The following is a 21698-nucleotide window of genomic DNA, read 5'->3' as shown; positions in this document are numbered from 1 at the left end:
ACACTGCTTGAAGCTCTGGATTGCATTCTGCCACCAACTCTTCCAACTGACAAGCCCTTGTGTTTGCCCCTCCCGGACATCTATAAAATTGGTGGTATTGGTACTGTCCCTGTGGGCTGAGTGGAGACTGGTGCTCTTAAACCTGGCATGGTGGTATCTTTGCTCCAATCAATGTTACAAATGAAGGAAAGTCTGTTGAAAAGCACCATGAAGCTTTGAGTGAGGCTCTTCCTGGGGACAATGTGGGCTTCAACGTCAAGAACATATCTGTCAAAGATGTTCGTCATGGCAATGCGGCTGGTGACAGCAAAAATGACCCACCCATGGAAGCAGCTGGTTTCACAGCTCAGGGGATTATCCTGAACCATCCAGGCCAAATCAGTGCTGGATATGTATCTGTGCGGGATTATCACAAAGCTCACACTGCCTCCAAGTTTGCTGAGCTGAAGGAATAGATGGTCGTTCTGGAAAAAAGCTGGAAGATGGTCCCAAGTACTTGAAATCTGGTGATGCTGCCATCATTGATACGGTTCCTGGCAAGCCTATGTGTTGAGAGCTTCTCTGACTGCCCTACTCTGGACCATCCTACTGTTCGTGACATGAGACAAACAGTTGCTATGGGTGTCATCAAAGCAGTGGACAAGAAGGCAGCTGGAGCTGGCAAGGTCACCACATCTGCCCAGAAAGCTCAGAAGGCTAAATGAATATTATCCCCAATACCTGCCAGGTCAGTCTTAATCAGTGGTGGAAGAATGGTCTCAGAACTGTTTGTGTCAATTGGCCTTTTAAGTTTAATAGTAAAAGACTGGTTAATGATAACAGTGCATCGTAAAACCTTCAGAAGGAAAGGAGAATATTTTGTGGACCATCTATTGTGTGTGTGTGTGTGTGTGGCAGTTTTATACACAACTAATGAATCGTTAAACACTACAACAAAAACTTATGATGTACTATATGCTGGCTAACTGAACATAATAAAAAAATTAGTTATTAGTTTTTAAAATCAGTACTTTTTAATGGAAATAACCTGACCAAGAATCTGTCACAGAATTTTGAGAACCATCAAAACAAAAGTTGAATGAGGAAAAAAAAGAAGAAAGAAGTCACACAAGACATGTATTACATAATTCCAAAATAAGCAAATCCATAGAGACAGAAAATAGATTAATGGTGGGGGGATGGGGGAATAGTGCAATTACTGCTAAAATATACAGTATAGGATTTTTTTTGGAGGGGATGATGAAAATGTTCTAAAATCAACCGTGAGTTGCACAACTCTGTGAATATACTAAAAGCCATTAAATTGACACTTTAAATGGGTCATATTGTATGGCATATGAATTACATCTTAATAAAGCCATTACCAAAAAAAAAAGAGAAACAGAAAGCAATGTGCTAAGATGGTTCATTACTAATAATACAGGCATAGTGGCAGATTATCTTAAAAAAAAAAAAAAAGGATGAGGGCAGAGAACTGTTTGTGATGGTTAAAACTGTCAAAATGGGATAGAAGAGACTGTCTCTCCTTTTCAGGAATGAACCAGGGTGCAATTCCAAAAAGAACCATATCCCCACTTTTGCTGGCTGGCTGGTAAATCAGGAACCAAAGAGCTATTAGGACTCTGCTGCCCAGAAGCTGCTATTGGTCTGACGAGAGCAGAGCGATAAAATGCAAAAGGAAGAGGAAGACTAGGTGGTTACCATGCCAACAGCCCATTCTCAACCATGGAAGTAAAAAGAATAGGAAACTCATGAATTGTGTGATTCATAAATTGCATAGAACATGTGTATGTGAACTAAAATAGCTTAAAACTGAGGGAGGAAGATGTGAAAACAGTGCAAGAAATAACCCCAGGTCCCTGGAATATCATGTAACATTTCATTAGCTTAGTCGCTGGATGGTAAGATGCTTTACCAGGCCTTTATCCAAACAAAGTACACCTCCCTCCAGTTCACATTAAACTCACCCAGATCAATAAAGTGTCTTTTCAGGCTCCCTTTCTCTCCCTCACCCACCCATTCCACTCTAGTTTTAAAAATTAGCCATATCTTTAATACCTTAGAAATTAAAAGAATTTAAAAGCCATGAAATATAGAATTTGATAAAATTTTTAAACACCACTAGAATGCAAGCTTCATTGAGAACAAAACTTTCACTCTCTAATCTACTGCCATATTCCTGCAACTGAGCACAGCTCTTAGCACATCATCACCATCATAATGATAGCTAACAGACACAGAACGTTCCCTACGTGCCAGGGCTTCATGACAATATCAAAGGAACAGGTATTATGATTACCAGGCTACACGCTGTTGAAATCAGCAATTCTACTTGTAAGGACTTAATTCTATAGAAATAACTGTGAACGTGCACCAGTATTTAACAACAGTAATATATGTGCTATCACAGTTTTAAGCACTTGACTTACTAATCCTCTTAACAAGCCAGCAACCCTGGAACTATTATTAGCTTCATTTTATGGTTGACAAAAGTGAGGTCAGGGACATTAATTAACTTGTACAGGGTCACAGAACTGGACTCCTGGAGCCAAAATCTGAAACCAGGCTGCCTGCCTTCAGGGTCTATGCTTGTGACCACTATGCTGTATTGCTCCCAACATAATTACCGCGGGTGCTATTTACATGAGGGATTGGAATACCTAGACATCTAACAACAAGGAACTGTTTTTCAAAAATTAACCAAAAATATATAAAATCATTCATCCACTTAAATTAACATTGTAGAACAGTTAGTGACATAGAAAAACTTGTTCAATATAGGGGTGCCTTGCTGGCTCAGTGGGTAGCACATGCGACTCTTGATCACAGGGTTTTGAGTTGGAGCCCCACGTATGGCACAGAATTTACTTAAAATAAAAAAAAAGAAATTTAAGGGAAAAAAACTTGTTCAATACAGTGTTAAGAGAAAAAATCTGGGGCGCCTGGGTGGCTCAGTCATTAAGCCTCTGCCTTCGGCTCAGGTCATGATCCCAGGGTCCTGGGATCGAGCCCCGCATCGGGCTCCCTGCTCCGCGGGAAGCCTGCTTCTCCCTCTCCCACTCCCCCTGCTTGTGTTCCCTCTCTCGCTGTGTCTCTGTCAAAAAGAGAAAAAATCTGGTTGAGACATGTTTTAAAGAAAAATATTCTCCCAAGTGTTAACAATGGTAACCACTGGGTATTAAAATTATAGATGACTTTTTGCTCATCCGTACTTTCTAAATGTTCTATAATATATTCCTTTCCCAAAAAAAAAGAAAAAGAAAAATGGAAATTTTTTAAATTAAAAGAAAAATAAAAGGGAAATCTATGTCTAAACCTGCACTAGAGATTTCCTGGCAAAACATATACAGATTGTGCTCCATTTGGAAAAAAAAAAAAAAAAAATGAAAAAAGGAAGAACAAGATTGTAATGGTTAATTTTATGTGAAAATTAACTGGGCTAAGAGATGCCCAAATCACTGGGAAAACACTACTTCTGTGGATTCTGTGATTTTAAAAAATGGTATCTAATGCTTTCATGTATAAATTGGGATTTTCCTGTTTTCTTCTAGGAGAGGTAGGGTTTTAGGTCTTACATTTAAGTCTTTAATCCACTTCAAGTTAACTTCTGTGAGTGGGGTAAGAAAGAGGTCCAATTATATTATTTTTCATGCGTCTGTCCAGTTTTCCTAATACCAGTGATTGAAGAGACTACCTTTCTCCATTAAGTATTTTAGCTTCTTTGTCAAATATTAGTTGACATATATGTGTTGGTTAATTTCTGGGCTCTCAATTCTGTTCCTTGGTCGGTGTTTGTACCATACTGTTTTGATTGCTACACTTTGTGATATAGTTTGAAATCAGAAAATGTGGTATCTCCAACTTCACTCTGCCTTTACCATACTGCTTTGGCTATTCGGGGTCATTTCTGATTCCATACAATTTTAGAACTTTTTTCTATTTCTGCAAAAAAAATGGCATTTGAATTTTGATAGAGGTTGCACTGAATCTATACATGACTTTGGGTATTACGGACATTTTAACAATATTAATTCTTCCAATCCATAAAACTGGGATACTGTCTATTTATTTTTGTCTTCTTCAATCTCTTTCAAAAATGTATAATAGTTTTCAGTGTACACATCACTCACCTCCTCGGTTAAATTCCTAAATATGTTACGGTTTTTGATGCTACTGTCAATGGAATTGTTTTCTTTCTTTTTCAGATAGCTCATTGTTCGTGTATAGAAATGCAAGTGATTTTTATATTTTGATTTTGTATCCTGTAACTTTACCAAATTTGTTTCTCAGTTCTAAGAGTTTTTTGGTGGCATCTTTAGGGTTTTTATAAATAGGATCATGTTATCTGCAAACAGAAACAACCTTACTTCTTCCTTTTTAATATGAATGCCTTTTCTTTCTTTTTCTTGACTAACTGCTCTGTGTGGGACTTCCAGTCCTTTGTTCAATAGGAATGGTGAGAGTAAGCACCCTGGTCTTGTTCCTGACCTCAGAAGAAAAGCTTTCAAACTTTTACCATCAAGTATGAAGGCAGCTGTAGCTTTGTCATATATGGCCTTTCTTACGTTAAGGTATGTTCCTTCTATCTCCAATTTGTTGGGAGTTTTCATCATAAAAGGATACTGAATTTTGTCAAACACTTTCTGCATCTATTGAGAGGATCATATGATTTTTTTTCCTTCACTCTATTAATGTGATGTATCACATTTATTGATTTGCATATGTTGAACGAACCATCCTTATACTACAGAGATATATCCTACTTGACCATGGTAGATGATCCTTTTAACGTACTGTTGAATTCAGTTTCCTAGTATTTTGTTGAGAATTTTTACATCAATATCCATCAGGAATACTGGCCTGTAGTTTTCTTATCTGGTAGTGTCCTTATCTGGCTTTGGTATCAGGGTAATGCTGGCCTTGTTAAAATGAGTTTGAGGGTATTCCCTCCTCTTCAGTTTTTTGGAAGAATTGAGAAGGACTGGCATTAATTCTTCTTTAAATATTTGGTAGAATTCACCAGTGAAACCACCTGGTCATGGGCTTTTTTTTACTGGGAGATTTTTGATTACTGATTCAATCTCCTTAATCATTACTGGTCTGTTCAAATTTTCTATTTCTTAATGATTCAGTCTTCGCAGGCTGTAGGTGTCAAGGATATTATCCATTTCCTCTAGATTATCCAATTTGTTGGCATACAATTGTTCATAGAGGCCTCTTATGATCATTTGTATTTCCATGGTAACAGCTGTAATATCCTCCTTCATTTCTAATTTTGAGTCTTTGCTCTGTTTTCCTTGGTTAATCTAGCTAAAGTTATATTTATCTTTTCAAAAAACCAATTATTACTTTCATTGATTTTTTTTTTCTATTGTCTCTCCAGTCTCATTTCATTCATCTCTGCTCTAATCTTCAATATTTCCTTCCTTCTGATAACTTTGGGCTTAGCTTGTTCTTCTTTTTCTAGTTCCTTGAAATGTAAATTTAGGTTGTTTGTATGGAGACCTGGAATCTTACATCAGACAAACGACACAAACCATACCGAAGGGAACTAAATGAGGAAGGTCACTAGTATCCATTGAACAAAACACAAAGTCTTCAGTGACCAGAGAATTGTACCCGTAAGCATGAACATCAGCACTGCCCACTGCCTCAGACAACTGCAGGTAGAGCTTCCAGGAAATCTGGCAGGAGGCCTAATAAAAACCAAGCAGTAGTGCATAAGACAAATTTAGTTTAACTTGTTTTTAATGCCAAAGACTGGGTCCTGCAGAAAGGGGAAATGAGGAAACAAATACAGAAGCAGATAGAATTTTTGTTTAAAAGCAGTTCAACCCCTTACTCAACAAACACATCTTTAGCTATATGACCTTTTACTTATGCCATTTTCTCTGCCTGGAAGACTTCCCCCTAATCCCACCACTTGTCATTTCTTTAACTCTCACTTGTCTTTCAAGATTTAGCTCAAACATCATCCCCTTTAGAAAGTGTTCTCCAAAGTTGTAGTATGACATACTTGCTTTCATAGCAGCCTTTCGGGAACAAATAATTATTGCATATCTGTCACCTGACAAGCACCTGATGCATTTCTCATTCATAACACCTATTCCGTACTGTAAGAAAATTATTTTCATTGAACTATTTACATTTTTCACTCATATCCATCCCAGAGTCTCATCAGTGCCTCTAGGCATCCTTAGTAAATGCCTTGAGGCCCCCATGAAGTACCAGGTGCTAGAGATCAGAATGATTCAGAAGTTGCCCCTGCCCTCAGGGAGCTCATAAATGACAGAGAAAAGAGGGAGATTAACAATTATAGCTCACAATAGGGTGAAGTATGCTGTAAATAATGCCGTGGGCAAAGGAGGCTTCTGGGTTCTCTGGTAAGGAGGAGATTGGGTGTACAGCCTTTGTACAGAAAAACATGTCCAGTGTCCTGAACCTGCCTTGCAACAAGCTCACCAAATGTACTTATCAGCCTTATAAATAGCTTGCACATCCCTCAACGTTAGCTCACAGAGGATGAGCCCATTTGCATTTCATTTCTTTCTTTGGAGAGTTAAATTGCATTGAAGAAGCTAGGTATTCTTCCACTTACTCAGCTGTCGTAATAAGCTAAGTTTAGACAAAGGAATGAGAGGAGGCCAAAAAAAACATGTGTAGCATCCACAATCTTTAATCTGCAACTATATAACAGTATTGCAATCATCCTATTATTGGTTTGGTTGGAAACCAAGTTTATGAACAGAGCTGCTACAACCATAAAAAAAATTATTCCCCTGTGATTAAGGAGTAAAATGAAAGGTGTTAAATAAATACAAAGAAAAGAGAGCACTTTCTGAAAGCCATTTCTATCTAGCCTGGAGCGTGAAGGGGAAGCCAAGTGACTGAGAGTAGGTGGGGAAGAGTGAGAATTCACAAGGTGGTGTTCTGACTTCTGCTCTCAGTCACTGATGACGCTCACCCAATAAGTTCTTCCCAAAAGGGCACAGGCAAAAGAGGAAAAGTACCTCCGCAGTTCATTCATAACCTTGAACGCCTTCCCCATATGCGCAGAGTTGACAGTGATCGTCCTCTGGTTCTTCTCATCATCTCCGGCCTGAACCGGGGGCTGGGAGCTCGGCTTGATGCTGTGAACAGGAAGGGAGTGGGAGGGTGAAGAGAGGATCACATGTTGGTAAACCCATTCACCCAGCTGCCACAACTCAGCGTAACTGCCCACCCACCAGAAGCATCTTTGTCAGCTTGTTTTCTTCATCACAGACCCAGCAGGGAAAGAAATGCGCTGGGTCAGCCATTTCTGCAGGATCTTCCAATGCAACGTACATTCCTCTGGTGGAAGCCAGGTCCTCAGTCAGCTTCTACCAGCACTTGTGTGACTTTGTGGGAAGTCTTTATCCTCCACCCACCATGCCCTAAAGGGGTGGGGATGTGGAAGGAGATTAAGTGCTATTCCACTCACTTCACAGGGAAAGTTCATCCAACAAACATTTAATGGAGCCTACCATGTGCCAGGCACTGTATTTAAATTTAAGGGAAACACAACAAACAAGGTCTAGACAGCTGCTTTCACAAAGCTTAGAGCTCAGCAGAGGAAGAAGTCAAGTAAACACCTAAACATCCTATCTTTTTTTATGTTCATTTTTTTAATTTAAATTCAATTAATTAACATATCATGTATTATTTGTTTCAGCGGTACAGGTCTGTGATTCATCAGTCTTATACAACCTAAACATCCTATCTTAAGTATGGTGATTGGACAGGAGGTAGAGAAGCGCAGAGGATGGGCAATGACTGCAGTGCTGACAGGATGAGGGGAAACTTCCCAGAAGCTGAGGGAGAGCAGAAATCTCAAGGAAGAGCAAAAAAGGGCAGGTAAAAGGAAGATGGAGAGCATCCTGGCAGAGGAAAGAGGAGATACAGAGACCTAAAGGAAAAGAGTCAAGGGAGTTCAGTAGAACAAGGAGTCTCAAAAGCAAAGGCTAGATTTGCAACTACGTGGATGAACTAGAGGGTATTATGCTAAGCGAAATAAGTCAATCAGAGAAAGACAAGTATCAAATGATCTCACTGATATGAGGAATTCTTAATCTCAGGAAACAAACTGAGGGTTGCTGGAGTGGTGGGGAGTGGGAGGGATGGGGTGGCTGGGTGATGGACATTGGGGAGGGTATGTGCTATGGTGAGCACTGTGAATTGTGTAAGACTGATGAGTCACAGACCTGTACCTCTGAAACAAATAATACATTATATGTTAAAAAAAAAAAAGAAGAAGAAGAAGATAGTAGGAAGGGAAAATATGAAGCGGGGGAAATCGGAGAGGGAGACGAACCATGAGAGACTATGGACTCTGAGAAACAAACTGAGTGTTTTAGAGGGGAAGGGGCTGGGGGGATGGGTTAGCCCAGTGATGGGTATTAAGGAGGGCACGTACTGCATGGAGCACTGGGTGTTATACACAAACAATGAATCATGGAACACTACATCAAAAACTAATGATGTAATGTATGATGACTAACATAATAAAATAAAATTTAAAAAAAAAAGCAAAGGCTAGAAGATGGAGCAGTCCTGTGAGTGTCATATTAGCAAAGCTAAGGAGTTTGGGTTTCTGAGCAGTTTCTGAGACAATGAGAAGCCATCAAAAGGAGAGAGAAGTGGGACAGGAAGCAGGTGAATACATTTGTGCTTGGGTATGGAGAACAAAGGCACAGGAGTGAAAGCTTCTGGGAAACCATAATCCCATAGAATGACAAGGGACTGTCACTGTTATGAAAAGAAGGGCTATCTGTGTGGGCTAAGTGAGCAGGTGGGGACTAGCAAGAGTCATTCATAACTTCAAAGTCCTCTGTACTGGAGACAAAACACTCAAATCCCTATGGGATGCCAATTAGATGCCCAACTACTTCTGAGCAATATGTCTCAGCTTTATGGGGGGGTGGAAAAAATTAGCAAAAGAATGAACACCCAAAAAAGGACTTTTTTTTTTCCCAAACCGATGAAACTATTCAGCTCCAAGATCAAGTCCAGGACCTTGGAGTTACCTCTGTTCTAAGAGGAAAACAGAACCTTCTCCACTTGTGTAGATTTGGGCACTCACAGTTCACTCAAACTCTAGCTTAAAGATAGTTTGCTTTGCCTTTGCCTGGTGTGCCTCCTTCCAGGCGACCACCTAGACTTGCAAACTGACTGGAGAAAGGGGCTTCTGTGGTTAAGAGAATGTTCCAGAGACCTGATAATCTCTACAGATCTTACAGTGAAATTTGGAACTATTGGAACATTCAAATACAACCAGCAGGGACGCCTGGATGGCTCAGTCGGTTAAGTGTCTGCCTTTGGCTCAGGTCATGATCCCAGGGTCCTGGGATCGAGTCCCGCATCAGGATCCCTGCTCAGCGGGAAGCCTGCTTCTCCCTCTGCCTGACGCTCCCCCTGCTTGTGCTCTCTCTCTCTCTGTCTCTCTCTCTCTGACAAATAAATAAAATCTTTAAAAACAAAAAAACCAAATACAACCAGCATGCAAGACCTACAGTTTGTCTGACCATGACAGACTCCATTGGCTTCCTTCCCCACCTTCAGTTCAGCATACAAATATAAGGTCACAGTCATCTGAACTTTGGGACTATTCGAATTCTGGGCCAAGGAGGTTACCTGAGCACAGGAAGATAAATATCAAGAGATGCACAAAAGCATATGATTAGAATGATATGTTTAAGGAGGTAAAAAAAAAAATCTCAAAAACAGAAGAAGATATGATCAAGGTGAAGGAGTACCCAGTAAAGGTGAAAATTTTCCTATGAGAAATTCCACAAGCATTATTTCTTTTAAAGTCAGTGTCTTTCAAAGAGGAACATATGGGAAGGGAGAAAAGAAAAAAAGGAGAGAGGGAAACAAATCATAAGAGACTCTTAAAGACAGAGAACAAACTGAGGGTTGACAGAGGGAGGTGGGGGGGGATGGGCTAGATGGGGGATGGGCATTAAGGAGGACACTTGGGATGAGCATCGGGTGTTGTATGTAAGTGATGAATCACTGATTTCTACTCCAGAAACCAATATTGCACTATATGTTCACTACCTAAAATTTAAATTAAAAAGTCAGTGTCTTTCCCTACACCAAGGCTAGAAAGATATTAATTTCTATTTTCTACTAAAAGTTTAACAATTTTGCTTTTGACTAATGGCAGTTATTTTATCTGATGTTGATTTTTATGTCACGATGTGAAATATGGATCTAATTTTTTCCCATAAATTCCCCTTACTGAATACTTATTTTTCCCACTTATCTGTCATGCCACCTTAGGTCACATGTCAAAGTTCCAAATACAGGGATCTATTTTCAGACTCTCTAAGCTATTCCACTGGTCAGTTTATCTGTCTCTACACCAGTACCACATTATTTCTGTAACTTCATTATAAGGCTTGATACTTGACAGGGCAAGTCTTCAATCCTACTATTATGCTTCAAATGTGTCTTCACTATTCCAGTTTCTTTACTCTTTCATGCAAATTTTAGTATCGGTTTGCTCAATTCTATGAAAGACTCATGGGATTCTGAAGGAAACCACATTGAATTTATAGATCAATTAGATTAGAAATGACATCTTTCTGATATTATGTCTTCTGGTCCATGAACATGGAATATCTCTCTCCATTTATTAATATTCTTTAATGTCAAACCTCTTTATTTTTCTATATGATGACCTTACACATATTCAATTAAATTTATTAAGTACTTTAAGATTTTTGTTGATTTTTTACAATAGCAATGGTGTCTTCTTTGAATTGTATTTTCTGATTGCTACAGTTTATAAAATGCCATTGATTTCCACAAATTACTATCCAGCCACCTTACCAAACGTTCCTATTTCTTTGAAGAGTCAATAAGGTGTTCTTTTTTTTTTTTTTTTTTTAAAGATTTTATTTATTTGACAGAGAGAGACACAGCGAGAGAGGGAACACAAGCAGGGAGAGTGGGAGAGGGAGAAGCAGGCTTCCTGCCAGGCAGGGAGCCCGATGCGGGGCTCGATCCCAGGACCCTGGGATCATGACCTGAGCTGAAGGCAGACGCTTAACGACTGGGCCACCCAGGTGCCCCTCAATAAGGTGTTCTATGTAAACAATCATATTAACCTGCATATACTGCCAGAGGGTTTTTTTTTTTCTCTCCTTTCCAATGTTTAGGCCTCTAATTTTTTTTTTTTAAGAAATTTTGCCCTGCTAGGATGGCCACAGAATGTTGAACAGAAAGTGTGCTAACAAATATTCTTGTCATCTTCCTGATTTTAAAGATGATGTTTCTAATGTTTTCCTATTGTTCATGTTTATTGTAGGATTTTTACAGATGACCTTAATCAAATTAAGAAAATTCCCTTTTATTTTATTGTTTTTAATAATAAAATTATACTGAATTTTATCAAATATATTTGTGAATCTAATGAGCTGGTCATATGGATTTTTCCCTTTAATCTTTTTAAGATTTTATTTATTTATTTGTCAGAGAGAGAGAGAGAGCAAGCACTCAAGCAGGGGGAGCAGCAGGCAAAGGGAGAAGCAGGTTCCCCACTGAGCAAGGAGCCTGATGTGGTACTCAATCCCAGGACCCTGGGATCATGACCTGAGCCGAAGGCAGACACTTAACCAACTGAGCCATCCAGTCCCTTCCCCTTTAATCTTTTAATGTGGTAAATGATACTAATATATTTTCTAAAACTAAACCATACTTGCATTCCTGGGATAAATCCAGAAACTATAAAAAGACTTCACAAATATTCATTATAAATGCTGTCTTCAAATTATAAAGAGACTTAAAAGCCAAGGGGAAAAATACATAATTTGGTATTGATCAGAGAACCACGGAAGGTTTTTGACAGGGAACTAATAAGATTAGAGCTCCTAAAAGCCCAGTGGACAGACATTATTAGTTCTGTTTCACATATACGGAATAGGGCCATTTTGGAAACACTGACAACACTCTCCAGTGTGACTAGTGAACAGGAAGGCTTGCTCTTCCTTGTTGTGTGGCTCTTTGCACTTTCTGGCCTGCCAAAATGGTCCAATAATGAAGTAGCCCTGTTAATACAATGTTGTGTTTACCAAAAGGTTTCAAACACACAGATTGTCTATTCAAAGGATTAAAGTTCAGCAAAAAGCAATTCATACCAAAGCCAGCTTGACCATTGGGCTGGTTAGGAAATGGGTGTCTGATCTCCCCGCTCCATCCAGAGCCCTTTCCACCCTTGATATAGGGGCAAGGGTTGACATCAGAAAGATCCTAAGGTCTCTTTCTTACCCTGCTCTGCACCTCTGTGATAACATGGGAAGTCTGGAGTAGACTATGGATCCCTGGTTTCTGGAAGGTACAAGCTTCTTGGCAGCTCACCGACCTTCCAGGGAACAGGAAAGTAAGGAAAGAGAGGGGCTGACTGCTCAGAGAAGTTAAGAATCTTGTACAAGATCACACAGATAGTAAGTTGCAGGGATGGAAGCTGAGCTCAGGTGTCTGACTTGAATACTCACCACAGACTCCACTCTCCAGCATGTATATATATATATGCACACACACACATATGCCTCAGTCTAGGGTCACATGCTCAGTAAGAGTTGTTAGATACCACCTAAATCTTTCTCCCTCCATCGGTACCAGATCTTCATTAGTTAGCCCCCATAGATAGCCTACTCCCACTCTCTCAAGGCCCAGATATGCTCAGTTTATGATCCCAGACATGGCTGGTATAACCTCTTCCCTCTCTCTCTCACACCCCTCACATACAGCCCCAAGTGCTCCTTTAATCTATCTCCACTCCATTCCCTTCTCACAGCAACTGCAACCACAACAATAGCCCAGGCCATCGTGATCCCTTGCCTGCCTTACTAAGATAACCTGCTCCCTGACTTCAGAGTGACCTTTACAGAATGTCAGTGTGAGCAAGGGATGTTCTATGTGAAACCTCTCACTGGTTCCTCACTGGGTTCAGAATAAATCTCAGAGACCTAGCCTGGCCCTTCAGAACTCTATCATTGCCCTGAAGACTTCTTGCTACCATACTACTAAAATATTTTCACCTGCCTATATATACCAGGCTCCTTTGCCCTACCCTACTAATTCTTATCATTCTTACCAGCCCTTCAAGCCTCTTGCTGGAAGTCTTCCCTATCACCTCCACTACCCACTAGATTAATTTCCCTTCTGTGTTCCCACAGTACTCGGTGCTTCCCTCCATGTAATACTGTAATTACCTCTTACTTTTCTGTCTCTCCCACACAGCGCGTTGCTGGGACGTGTTTAACAGTTAGTTGCGAGGAAGAGAGCCCTGATTTGTAACATTTGCCAATTTCCATGGTGTCAATACTCCCACCATGGCAGATTTCAAGCTAACAACAGATCTTACTGAACATGTAGAGTTGGAAAACGATGTGTAACAGCACACCATTATACTCCTATACAGTATTTCCATTACAGAGACACAAGAGACACGATCTGAAAGGCACAGACCATAGTAAAATAACTGGGAAGAGATGAGTTTGGGGTATTTATTATACTCGTTTATAATTTATTCTTTAGTTATAGAATTTATTTTTAATAAAGGCTATACTTCATAGAATGACTCACAAAATTCCTGACAATTTAAAAAGCGGCTCTTGCAAATGGGTGAGTGCTGGTTCCAGCACACCACTGCCAACCTTAGACTTTGAGGTCCATGAGAACCAGGATGGTGTCTTATTTGCCTCTGTATTCTGAGCCTCTGGCACATGGCAGGTGCTCAATAAATAACCACTGAGTAAATGATTGGATAGGTGAGTGAATAAGGTATAACTACCAACTATTCCAATCTTTCCTCACTTTTCCTCATTAAAATAATTATGGCTTTGTCCCTCTCAACTTCCCCTCTTTGTACCCCCATAGAAGGGGGTGGGGTTCTTTCTTAGCTAGTCTAGTCCCCTGCATTGGTGATACGGAATAAAGAGGATGCAGGGAGAGAGAGGCATCATCAACTAGAGAAGAGGGAAGAAAGCAAGAAGGGTGGTTACTTACTGTGTCAGTTCTTAGGCTCTTTTCATTCCTGAGGAAAATTCATACAAAGAATAGAAAAGAGAGGACACTTCTATAGAAAGCATGTTAGCAGCTCTGAGCCGGTCGGATGTGCAGGGAGTTCGGGGGATCTGCCAAATGAGGAGCTCCAGAGGATCTAGGGTATGAGAGAGTGTGGAGGAGAGGAAAGGGGAGACCGAGAAATGCTGCTGAGCTGAGCATTAGGAACTGCATCCCCTCTGAAAGTCTTCAAGAGACGCAAAGGAAGGTCAGAGAGTGTGGGCTGACGCTGGGCACATAAAAAGAGTCCAAGCACATTATGTTCAAGCTACAGAAGAGAGAGAATAAAGAGAGGCCAAGTCACCTAAAGAAGGCAAAACTTGCTCTGAGTCAGAGTAAGACTATGTCAAATCGCTAAAATCCCCAACAAAGAAAGGTTCGTTTAGAAAGGGAAACTGAAAAACAAGAATCAGACAGAGAAAGCCCCTTGTCAAGCTCATCGCACACTATCTAGGAAAGAGATGATTTAATCATCATGGTCTGACCTGGTTCAGCCTCAGGTCGGATCCGTGTTACAAAGCTTGAAGCCTGTAAACATTCGAATGCCATAACTCAGTCCCTAGCTCACTATGCAGCCTTTGATCAATTTGGTCCTCCTCCAAGAAGGAAGCGAGGAAGCGGTAGCAGGCCCTCAGGAACATCTTGCCAGTCATCTTCACTGCAAATTAATAAAGTGCCATTCTGGCTGTTGTACTTTCAGTTCTCATGAAGAGTTCATCAGCATGACTCTGCTTCTCCAAGTCTGGGCAGCAGTGGGCCAGTGACAAAACAGGGTTTCTGTATCTCCAGGGCTCTGGGCCAACTACAGATCTAGCAGGTATCCCAATCTTAAAGTTCAAGGCCAAAATCACCAAATTTAAATTTCTACCTCTGGGCTAATAAAGGACCTGTCACTTGAAGATGTCCAGGCAGCAGGAGTCAGGACTAGACTGTGCAGTCCTAGCATTAAGAACCACCACCTACACATGGGCCGCTATAAAGCCCCATTATTCTTCATACCCTTTCAGTGGTGCCGCCTCTGTTCACAGCACCCTGCAACAGCCCACATGGACACATGGAAGATGTGCATTGTAAGCTATAGCTCCTGGCTCACAATTAATAACAGCATTTACTAAAGCTGATAATATGGTAAAGCACGTTGACTCCATGATCTCGTTTTATCTTCAGAACAGCCCTTGGGGCTCCTGGGTGGCTGGGTCGGTTAAGCGTCTGCCTTCGCCTCAGGTCATGACCCCAGGGTCCTGGGATCAAGCCCCACTTCAGGCTCTCTGCTCGGCGGGGAGCCTGCTTCTCCCTCTCCCTCTCCCTCTGCCTGCCGCTCCCCCTGCTTGTGCTCTCTCTCTCTCTCTCTGTCAAATAAATTAATAGAATCTATAAAAAAATTAAGCAGCCTTATTATCTCCTTAGGCACTGAGATAAAACTTGTCTCAAAGTCCCACGTAACTACTTTAGACAATTAACACTCAAACCCAGGTCTGTCCAACTGCAGGGCCTATGCCCCTAACAGCAATGTTCATTGACTTGGGACAATGTCCACAGCCTATCTGGCCGAGAGAGCTCAATCCTTATGCCCCACTCTCTGAGATTCTTCACTGTGCAGCCCAACCAGGCCAAACAAAAAGGACTGAACCCTGCAGGACCTGTGACATAGCACTGCTTCACTCCACTGACTGCAGGCAAACTGCCGTGTGTATTAGAGTTGATACCATTAATGGTGCTGAACTTGGAGCCTTCACCTAAGTCCATCGTGATTTGTCAAAGCTGGCGAGCAGCTGCTGCCCTTCCTACGATGTGCTCCTTGCTAAACCAGCTCAAGAATAGGTATGTTGCTAATCACATTCCTAAGAGCCCAATTCATAGGCAGTTTCCTTCAAAACCCAGGGCGGGGGTGGCGGTTCGGGCGGGGGAGGGGGGTGTCTCTTGCATGGGCTGTGTAAAAATGTAAAACACAAGAGAAACACTTGTGTTCAGGCAGAATGAGACAAAGAGAGAGGAAGACTAAGAGAAAAACACCCCTTGTTATGTGGCATTTGGGGAGCCAAGCTTCTACTCGGGTTGAACAGGAGAGCTGAGCTCTTCCAGGCGTGTGGTTTTGATAGAGGCTATGACAGACTTTCATAAGTTAAAAAGAAAAGTCCAGGAGAGTTGTGCTGAGAGTTTGAAAATCCTCATAAATGATCAAAAGTTACAGATGTCTAGCTTAAGAACAACTGAACTTGTTGAACGGGAAAAAGTCTAAGAATAAGGTATGTTCAAGTTATTTTTTATTGTTTATTAATGCTCTTTTCAGTCTAACCTAGTTTTAGGGTTCATCCAGCAACTGAAAAGAACTAGGTCACTTCTACAATGGTGAATTTCATCAAATAAAGTACTCGCTTTAGAAAACTTACCCCAAAATGTTCTTGCCTGCCTCTGTCTGAACAATCTAAAACCTAGCAAGCAAAATCCTGAAAACCCAAATCTGGATATGGGGAAATCAAGTGGCTTCACTGACTTTGTTTTTTGCAGTTAAAAACCTTACTTTGCCAATATTTTCAAAATGGAAAATTTGCTTTCAATTACCATGGTTGAAATGCACATCTGCTTCAGGCAGCAGTGATGCCCAAAAATGTCTACAAAAGTTTCTATCCATGACTACTCGGGATGGGAAAGGACTCAAGGACATGCCATGGGAAGAGAGAAAAGGTGAGAGTGCTTAGTATTGGCTCTTCCCCGGGTCTTGCTAGCATTTTACCTGGCAATGCAAAACTCAGCATTTGGAGAATATCAGCTAAGTCATGTCTTCGCAAGAAATATGATCTTTCTCTTCATCGATCAAGGGTGAAAAAAAAGCTCTTCTGGCTCTGAAGCTCCCTGAAGTCCAGAACAAGTTTTCCTTAGTAAGGATGAACCATTCTCCTGGGAACTGCTCCCACCAAATCATGTCATAGTGCTGGGCACATGGTGCCCCTCTCAAGCAGGTGCACCCCATTGCTTCTGATGAAGAAAACCATGATTTTAAGAAAAATGGACAACTAACTCCCCCTTTTTATGATGCTTCTTCCCAAAGTTGTTGTTCTCTGCAAGTCTTACAGATATGTGCCTGGAAAAAAAATTTTATAAGATTTTATTTTTAAGTAATCTCTATACCCAATGGGGGGCTCAAACTCATAACCCCGAGATCAAGAGTCGCATGCTCTACCGACTGAGCCAGCCAGGCACCCCTGGAAAATAATTTTTTTAATTGTGGCAATATATATAACATGACATTTTCCATTTTAACCACTTTTAAGTGTATTCAGTGGCATTAAGTACATTCATGCTGTTGTGCAACTATCACCACCATCCATCTCTGGAGTATAAATAAGGCTGCTTAGCCCACAAGGCTGATTTTGAGAACTGAAACAAAATCCTAATGGCAAGAGCACTTGCCATTTTCACTATCTGCTCTACAAACACAGAGGCCCATATACACACACAATTTATCACTGGAGTAGCTGAGAGCCAGAGACCCTTCTCCTTCACAGAACAGAAGGCAGGGTCATCTTCCTCTGACTGATGAAGAAACACTGATTCTTCACAAAGGGAGATGGCAATCTTAGCATCAGCAGGTTCTTTAGAGAGCTGGACAGCTTGGGGGATATAGCAAAGGTGAGCGCAAATTCATAGGTTCTTCTTGAGATTTTGGCTGAACAAAAGTATATCGGGTTCATGATTCCAAACTACTAAGGCATCCAGATGCCTCGGGATATCTATAAAAAGGAGGATTAAGGTAGGTGCTGGGGAAACCTAGCAGAGGAAATGCCAAGCCCCTGTGGTATCTCACTATGAGGAGATGGATGGTTCAGGTAGAAGCAAGAGAATGGGCCTGATAAGCTCTCCCCAATTTTCTCATGGGAAAAGTCTCATGTAGTCTGCTTCAGATGATAAATATAGAAAGTCCTTAAAATAAGCTTCAGTTAGAATCCCAGCACGAGTCATGGGGTACAACAGGGCAAGAGATGAATACCAGAGATAACAAGTACCATTTACCTGATAGTCTGTGCCACAAAAATTTTACTAGATGCTTTCTACATATTACCTCATTTGATCATGACAACAACTCCATGAGAGATACTGTTATTACTCCCTTTATACCAAAAAAAAAATTATTTGTGAAAAAAATGTGACACACTCAAGGTCACACGGTTTATAAAGCAGATTCACGGCAAGGTCTATGTTATTCTAAATCCCATGCTTTCGATTAAGAGCCTTTTAAGGGAGAAGTTATTTTCATACCCTCATGGCAAAGAAAGAAAATTGTTCGTTAAAAATCTCTTGGCTGAAAAATGTTAATGCTTAAAAACAGCCCCAATTAAGCTGTAGCAGGTTAAGTGTGGAACAAGCACAGATTCAGGATTCCTCCAGTCGCTGGAGGTTTGACATGTGATCCTAGGCCAGTCCTTCAGCTTCTGAGGGCGGGGGTCGGGGGGGGGGGGGGTGTCTGGGTTTCCCAGGTAACTTGTAAAACAAGGCCGCTTCCCCTGTTCTCCGCCTACAAAGCATTCCACTGGGTCAATGACCCGTGCTGAGATAATAAGGCCGATAGCCAGAGATGAACCTATTGGCCAAAGGTTTCAATCTCATCTCTCACCAACTTTCTTCTTAGTTATCAGACTTTCCCCTCAAAAGTTATCAGCTAATTGCCAAATAATTATGCGGCACCTACTATGCATGCAGCTGCACAGCAATGAGTAAGGAGTATTCAGAGGTACGGACACAGTCCTTAACCTTGAGGACCTGTCTCTGAGCCCGGGGACTTGTCAGATACACGAAACAAAAGCAGAAAAACATCGGGGGTGGGGAGGGGGGGCTATGATTCAGCATCCAACTATGGCTACAAACTGGAGAGACTAGAATTCAGAAGAACATCACCTCAAACTAGAAAAGCGGAGGTTATCAACACAAAGTAGGGTTTTAAAACAGCCTTGTTAGATGGATAACTTGGAAAAGAAGAAGGGAAAGGCATTCCAGGTAAAAGGAACTCCAAGAACAAAGGATCTGGGACCAGACAGAGCAGTATAGGATGTGTGGTCACAAAAGAGACCAGAACATCACTCGGCGGGGGTATGGGCGAGCAGAGGGAACGCAGACGGGGCCAGATTTCAGAAGACGTGAATGCCTGACATGGCAAGCTGGGAACAAAAGGTAGCGAGATGGGTGACGTGGTAAACACTGGAAGCTGCTCAGTTTGGATTGCTTGCCTACTCTCTGCCTCCAGTAAGGGAAAAACAAAATCCAGGGGACATAAAGGCCAGGACATCAGCCATCCCAGCAGAGAGGCACCAGAGTGCCGAAAAACAAGAGATCTCCTAGAGGGCAAAGGCTCATTACATTTCTGAAAAGAGAACAGGAACACAGTAGATGCCCCAAAATGCTCAGGAAGCTGTACTCTGATCTGCTGCTGCTCGACTCACAAGGACCTTTCGGGACCGACATGCCACCGGTCAAGTAAATCGGCCTGATCCAGAATCTCCAAAGCGCCATTCACATCACCCCTGCCCTTCTGCTAGCTATCAGACCAACAGGAGGTGAGGACACTACGCACCTCTGTGCCCAGCCTAGAAGACAGGGCTCCAGATGCTCTGCTGCCCAGCAGGCCAAATGGAGTCCAACATCTAAGCTCCTGTTGCAGACAGCACTGAGGGAAAAGCTGCATCTGCAGCACACTCAGGCTAGAAGTCCCAGACTCTTCCTGTGGGAGTCACAGCAAGAAACGCAGTCTCTGGGGCCTCTTCAGGCAGGAAGACACCCAACCACCGTGCCAATTCTAACAGGGTCTAGAGATGTTTAATGGCATCACCCTGCCCCGTGAGATGCAGACTCCGGGACAGTATGTGCCAAGGAAAGTGTGCTGAGTTAGGTGAATGGTCATCATCTCACCAGCCAGTTATCATCTGCATCAAAACCGGGCCACTCAGAGCAGCGCCCCCCCGCCCAGTGGTGCACTGCCTCACCTGACCCCTCCCTGCCTGATGCCGCCTGCCGTCGCCCCACCTCAAGGAAAATGGCAAGCCTTGTTCTCCGCCAGCCGCAGATGCACAGAACGAAGAGGCTGACACAACAGGAGACGTTTTAGCAGAGGAATGACCCGCCCCCACACTGCATCAAGCACCTCCAAAATAGAAGAATCAGGTCCCTCAGATAATAGTTTAAAACGTACATGCACGTGCCTGCCAGAAAATAAACTCTTGCTAGTTAGATCCAGCTCAGCAGAAGTACTTAAATTCCCTTATGTGGATTTCCTATTTCATAAGGAATCCCTGACAGAAGAAGCAAGAGTTTCTCTAAAGCACATACATTCCAGTATCATTCATAAACTTTTCAATGAAAATGAAAGTCAGTTCAGAGCAAGTGTCATCTGAATGGGTTTCTCTCCTTCTTATTTGAACTTGTGCGTGTATACAAGCGCACACACACACACACACACACACACACACACATCCTTTTAGGATAGACATGAGCACAGCACGCTTAAGATTTGAGCACCTCGGTGTGAAAATGTAAGCAGTCCATGCCAGGCCAGCCCTGCTGTGACATCAGGAACCCCCCACCAAAGAAAAACCATTCCCAGAAAGTACCCAAGAAAGGGAAACGCCTCCTTGAAACAGCCTGAGAAAGGCAATCCTGATCCAGCCCATGCAAAACTATACCCAAACACCAGCCAGGAAGTCCCTTCTTTCAGGGGGCTCCAATGCCCAGCAAACCCAGAACTGCCTTGGCAGAAGCCAGATCTCTGGAAAAGGGGGCTTCCCTGCTCTGACTCTGCCACCCACTGGGATCCATCAGTGTGGCCAGGTCTTCCGACCCTGCCTCGCCAATGCAGATACAAAAGCTGGAAGCTGCACCACAAGCACACGTTCACACACACACACACACACACACCCCAACACACATTTAATACATACATACCTTTCACCCTCCATTGTGCGAGGCCCAGCCGGGGTGGCAGCCGCTGAACTGTGCATGCACCCGGAGATCCTAGCTCTGTTCTCCGATATCCCGGCCAACCAACAGGAGATCTGATCAGCAACAGTGATTCAGCATGGCTGCAAACGAAGCCTCCTCCCTCTCGATCCTCCTTCCTCTGACTTACTCCCAGCAGCTTCTACCGCAGAAGCAGCAGCAGCAGAAAATGTCTTACCCAGAGCTCCCTGCAGCCCTTTCAGCAGCTAAAAGCAGCAACCCACTTGCTCCCCCTCCCCCGCAGGCTTGCCGCTCCTCGGTCTCCTAGGAACAGCGCAGCTCCAGCGACCCAAATGCGGTGCCACCTTTCCAGCTGCCTCCACATCTGCCCAGGCATCCCCAGCTCAGGCGACTAGCCCACCCCGGGGGCTCCCGCCTCCTGCGCCCATCCTGCAAAGGTTCAGGCAGTTCCTCACCAGCCCAAGAATACTGGCCCCCGCCCCCTCCCCAGCCCCCATAGGCTACAAGTCCGTCAGCCCGGCCAGATCGCTGGAATGAGGAGGCCCCTCTGTGGCTTGTAGTGGAGTTTATCCACCTGGGGAAATTGGCTTGTAGGTCACAGCTCACGTTCCAATTCTGCCTCACAAAATCTCCGGTAGCTCTGAGAGTCTGACAGATGGAGA

General features: G+C 42.6%; 1 protein-coding gene across 3 annotated transcripts in view; it reads right to left on the bottom strand.

Moving 5' to 3' along the window:
* The window catches only part of KLHL3 (kelch like family member 3), a 117276-nt gene extending 95793 nt beyond the window's left edge, over positions 1-21483 (bottom strand). For all 3 annotated transcript variants that reach the window (XM_078067472.1, XM_078067475.1, XM_078067474.1), the window contains exons 1-2: positions 21022-21483; positions 7011-7130 (exon numbers count right to left, since the gene is read on the bottom strand). In XM_078067472.1, the coding sequence (XP_077923598.1) occupies positions 7011-7130; positions 21022-21077 (176 nt within the window). In that variant the 5' untranslated portion in view covers positions 21078-21483. The remainder of the gene's footprint in view (positions 1-7010; positions 7131-21021) is intronic.
* Positions 21484-21698: the final 215 nt, after the last annotated feature.

This window comes from Halichoerus grypus, chromosome 2 (genome assembly GCF_964656455.1).
Source record: "Halichoerus grypus chromosome 2, mHalGry1.hap1.1, whole genome shotgun sequence".
NCBI classification, from domain to species: Eukaryota; Metazoa; Chordata; class Mammalia; order Carnivora; family Phocidae; genus Halichoerus; species Halichoerus grypus.
The sequence above is the reverse complement of the archived record's forward strand: the minus strand, read 5'-3'. Positions and strand labels throughout refer to the sequence as shown.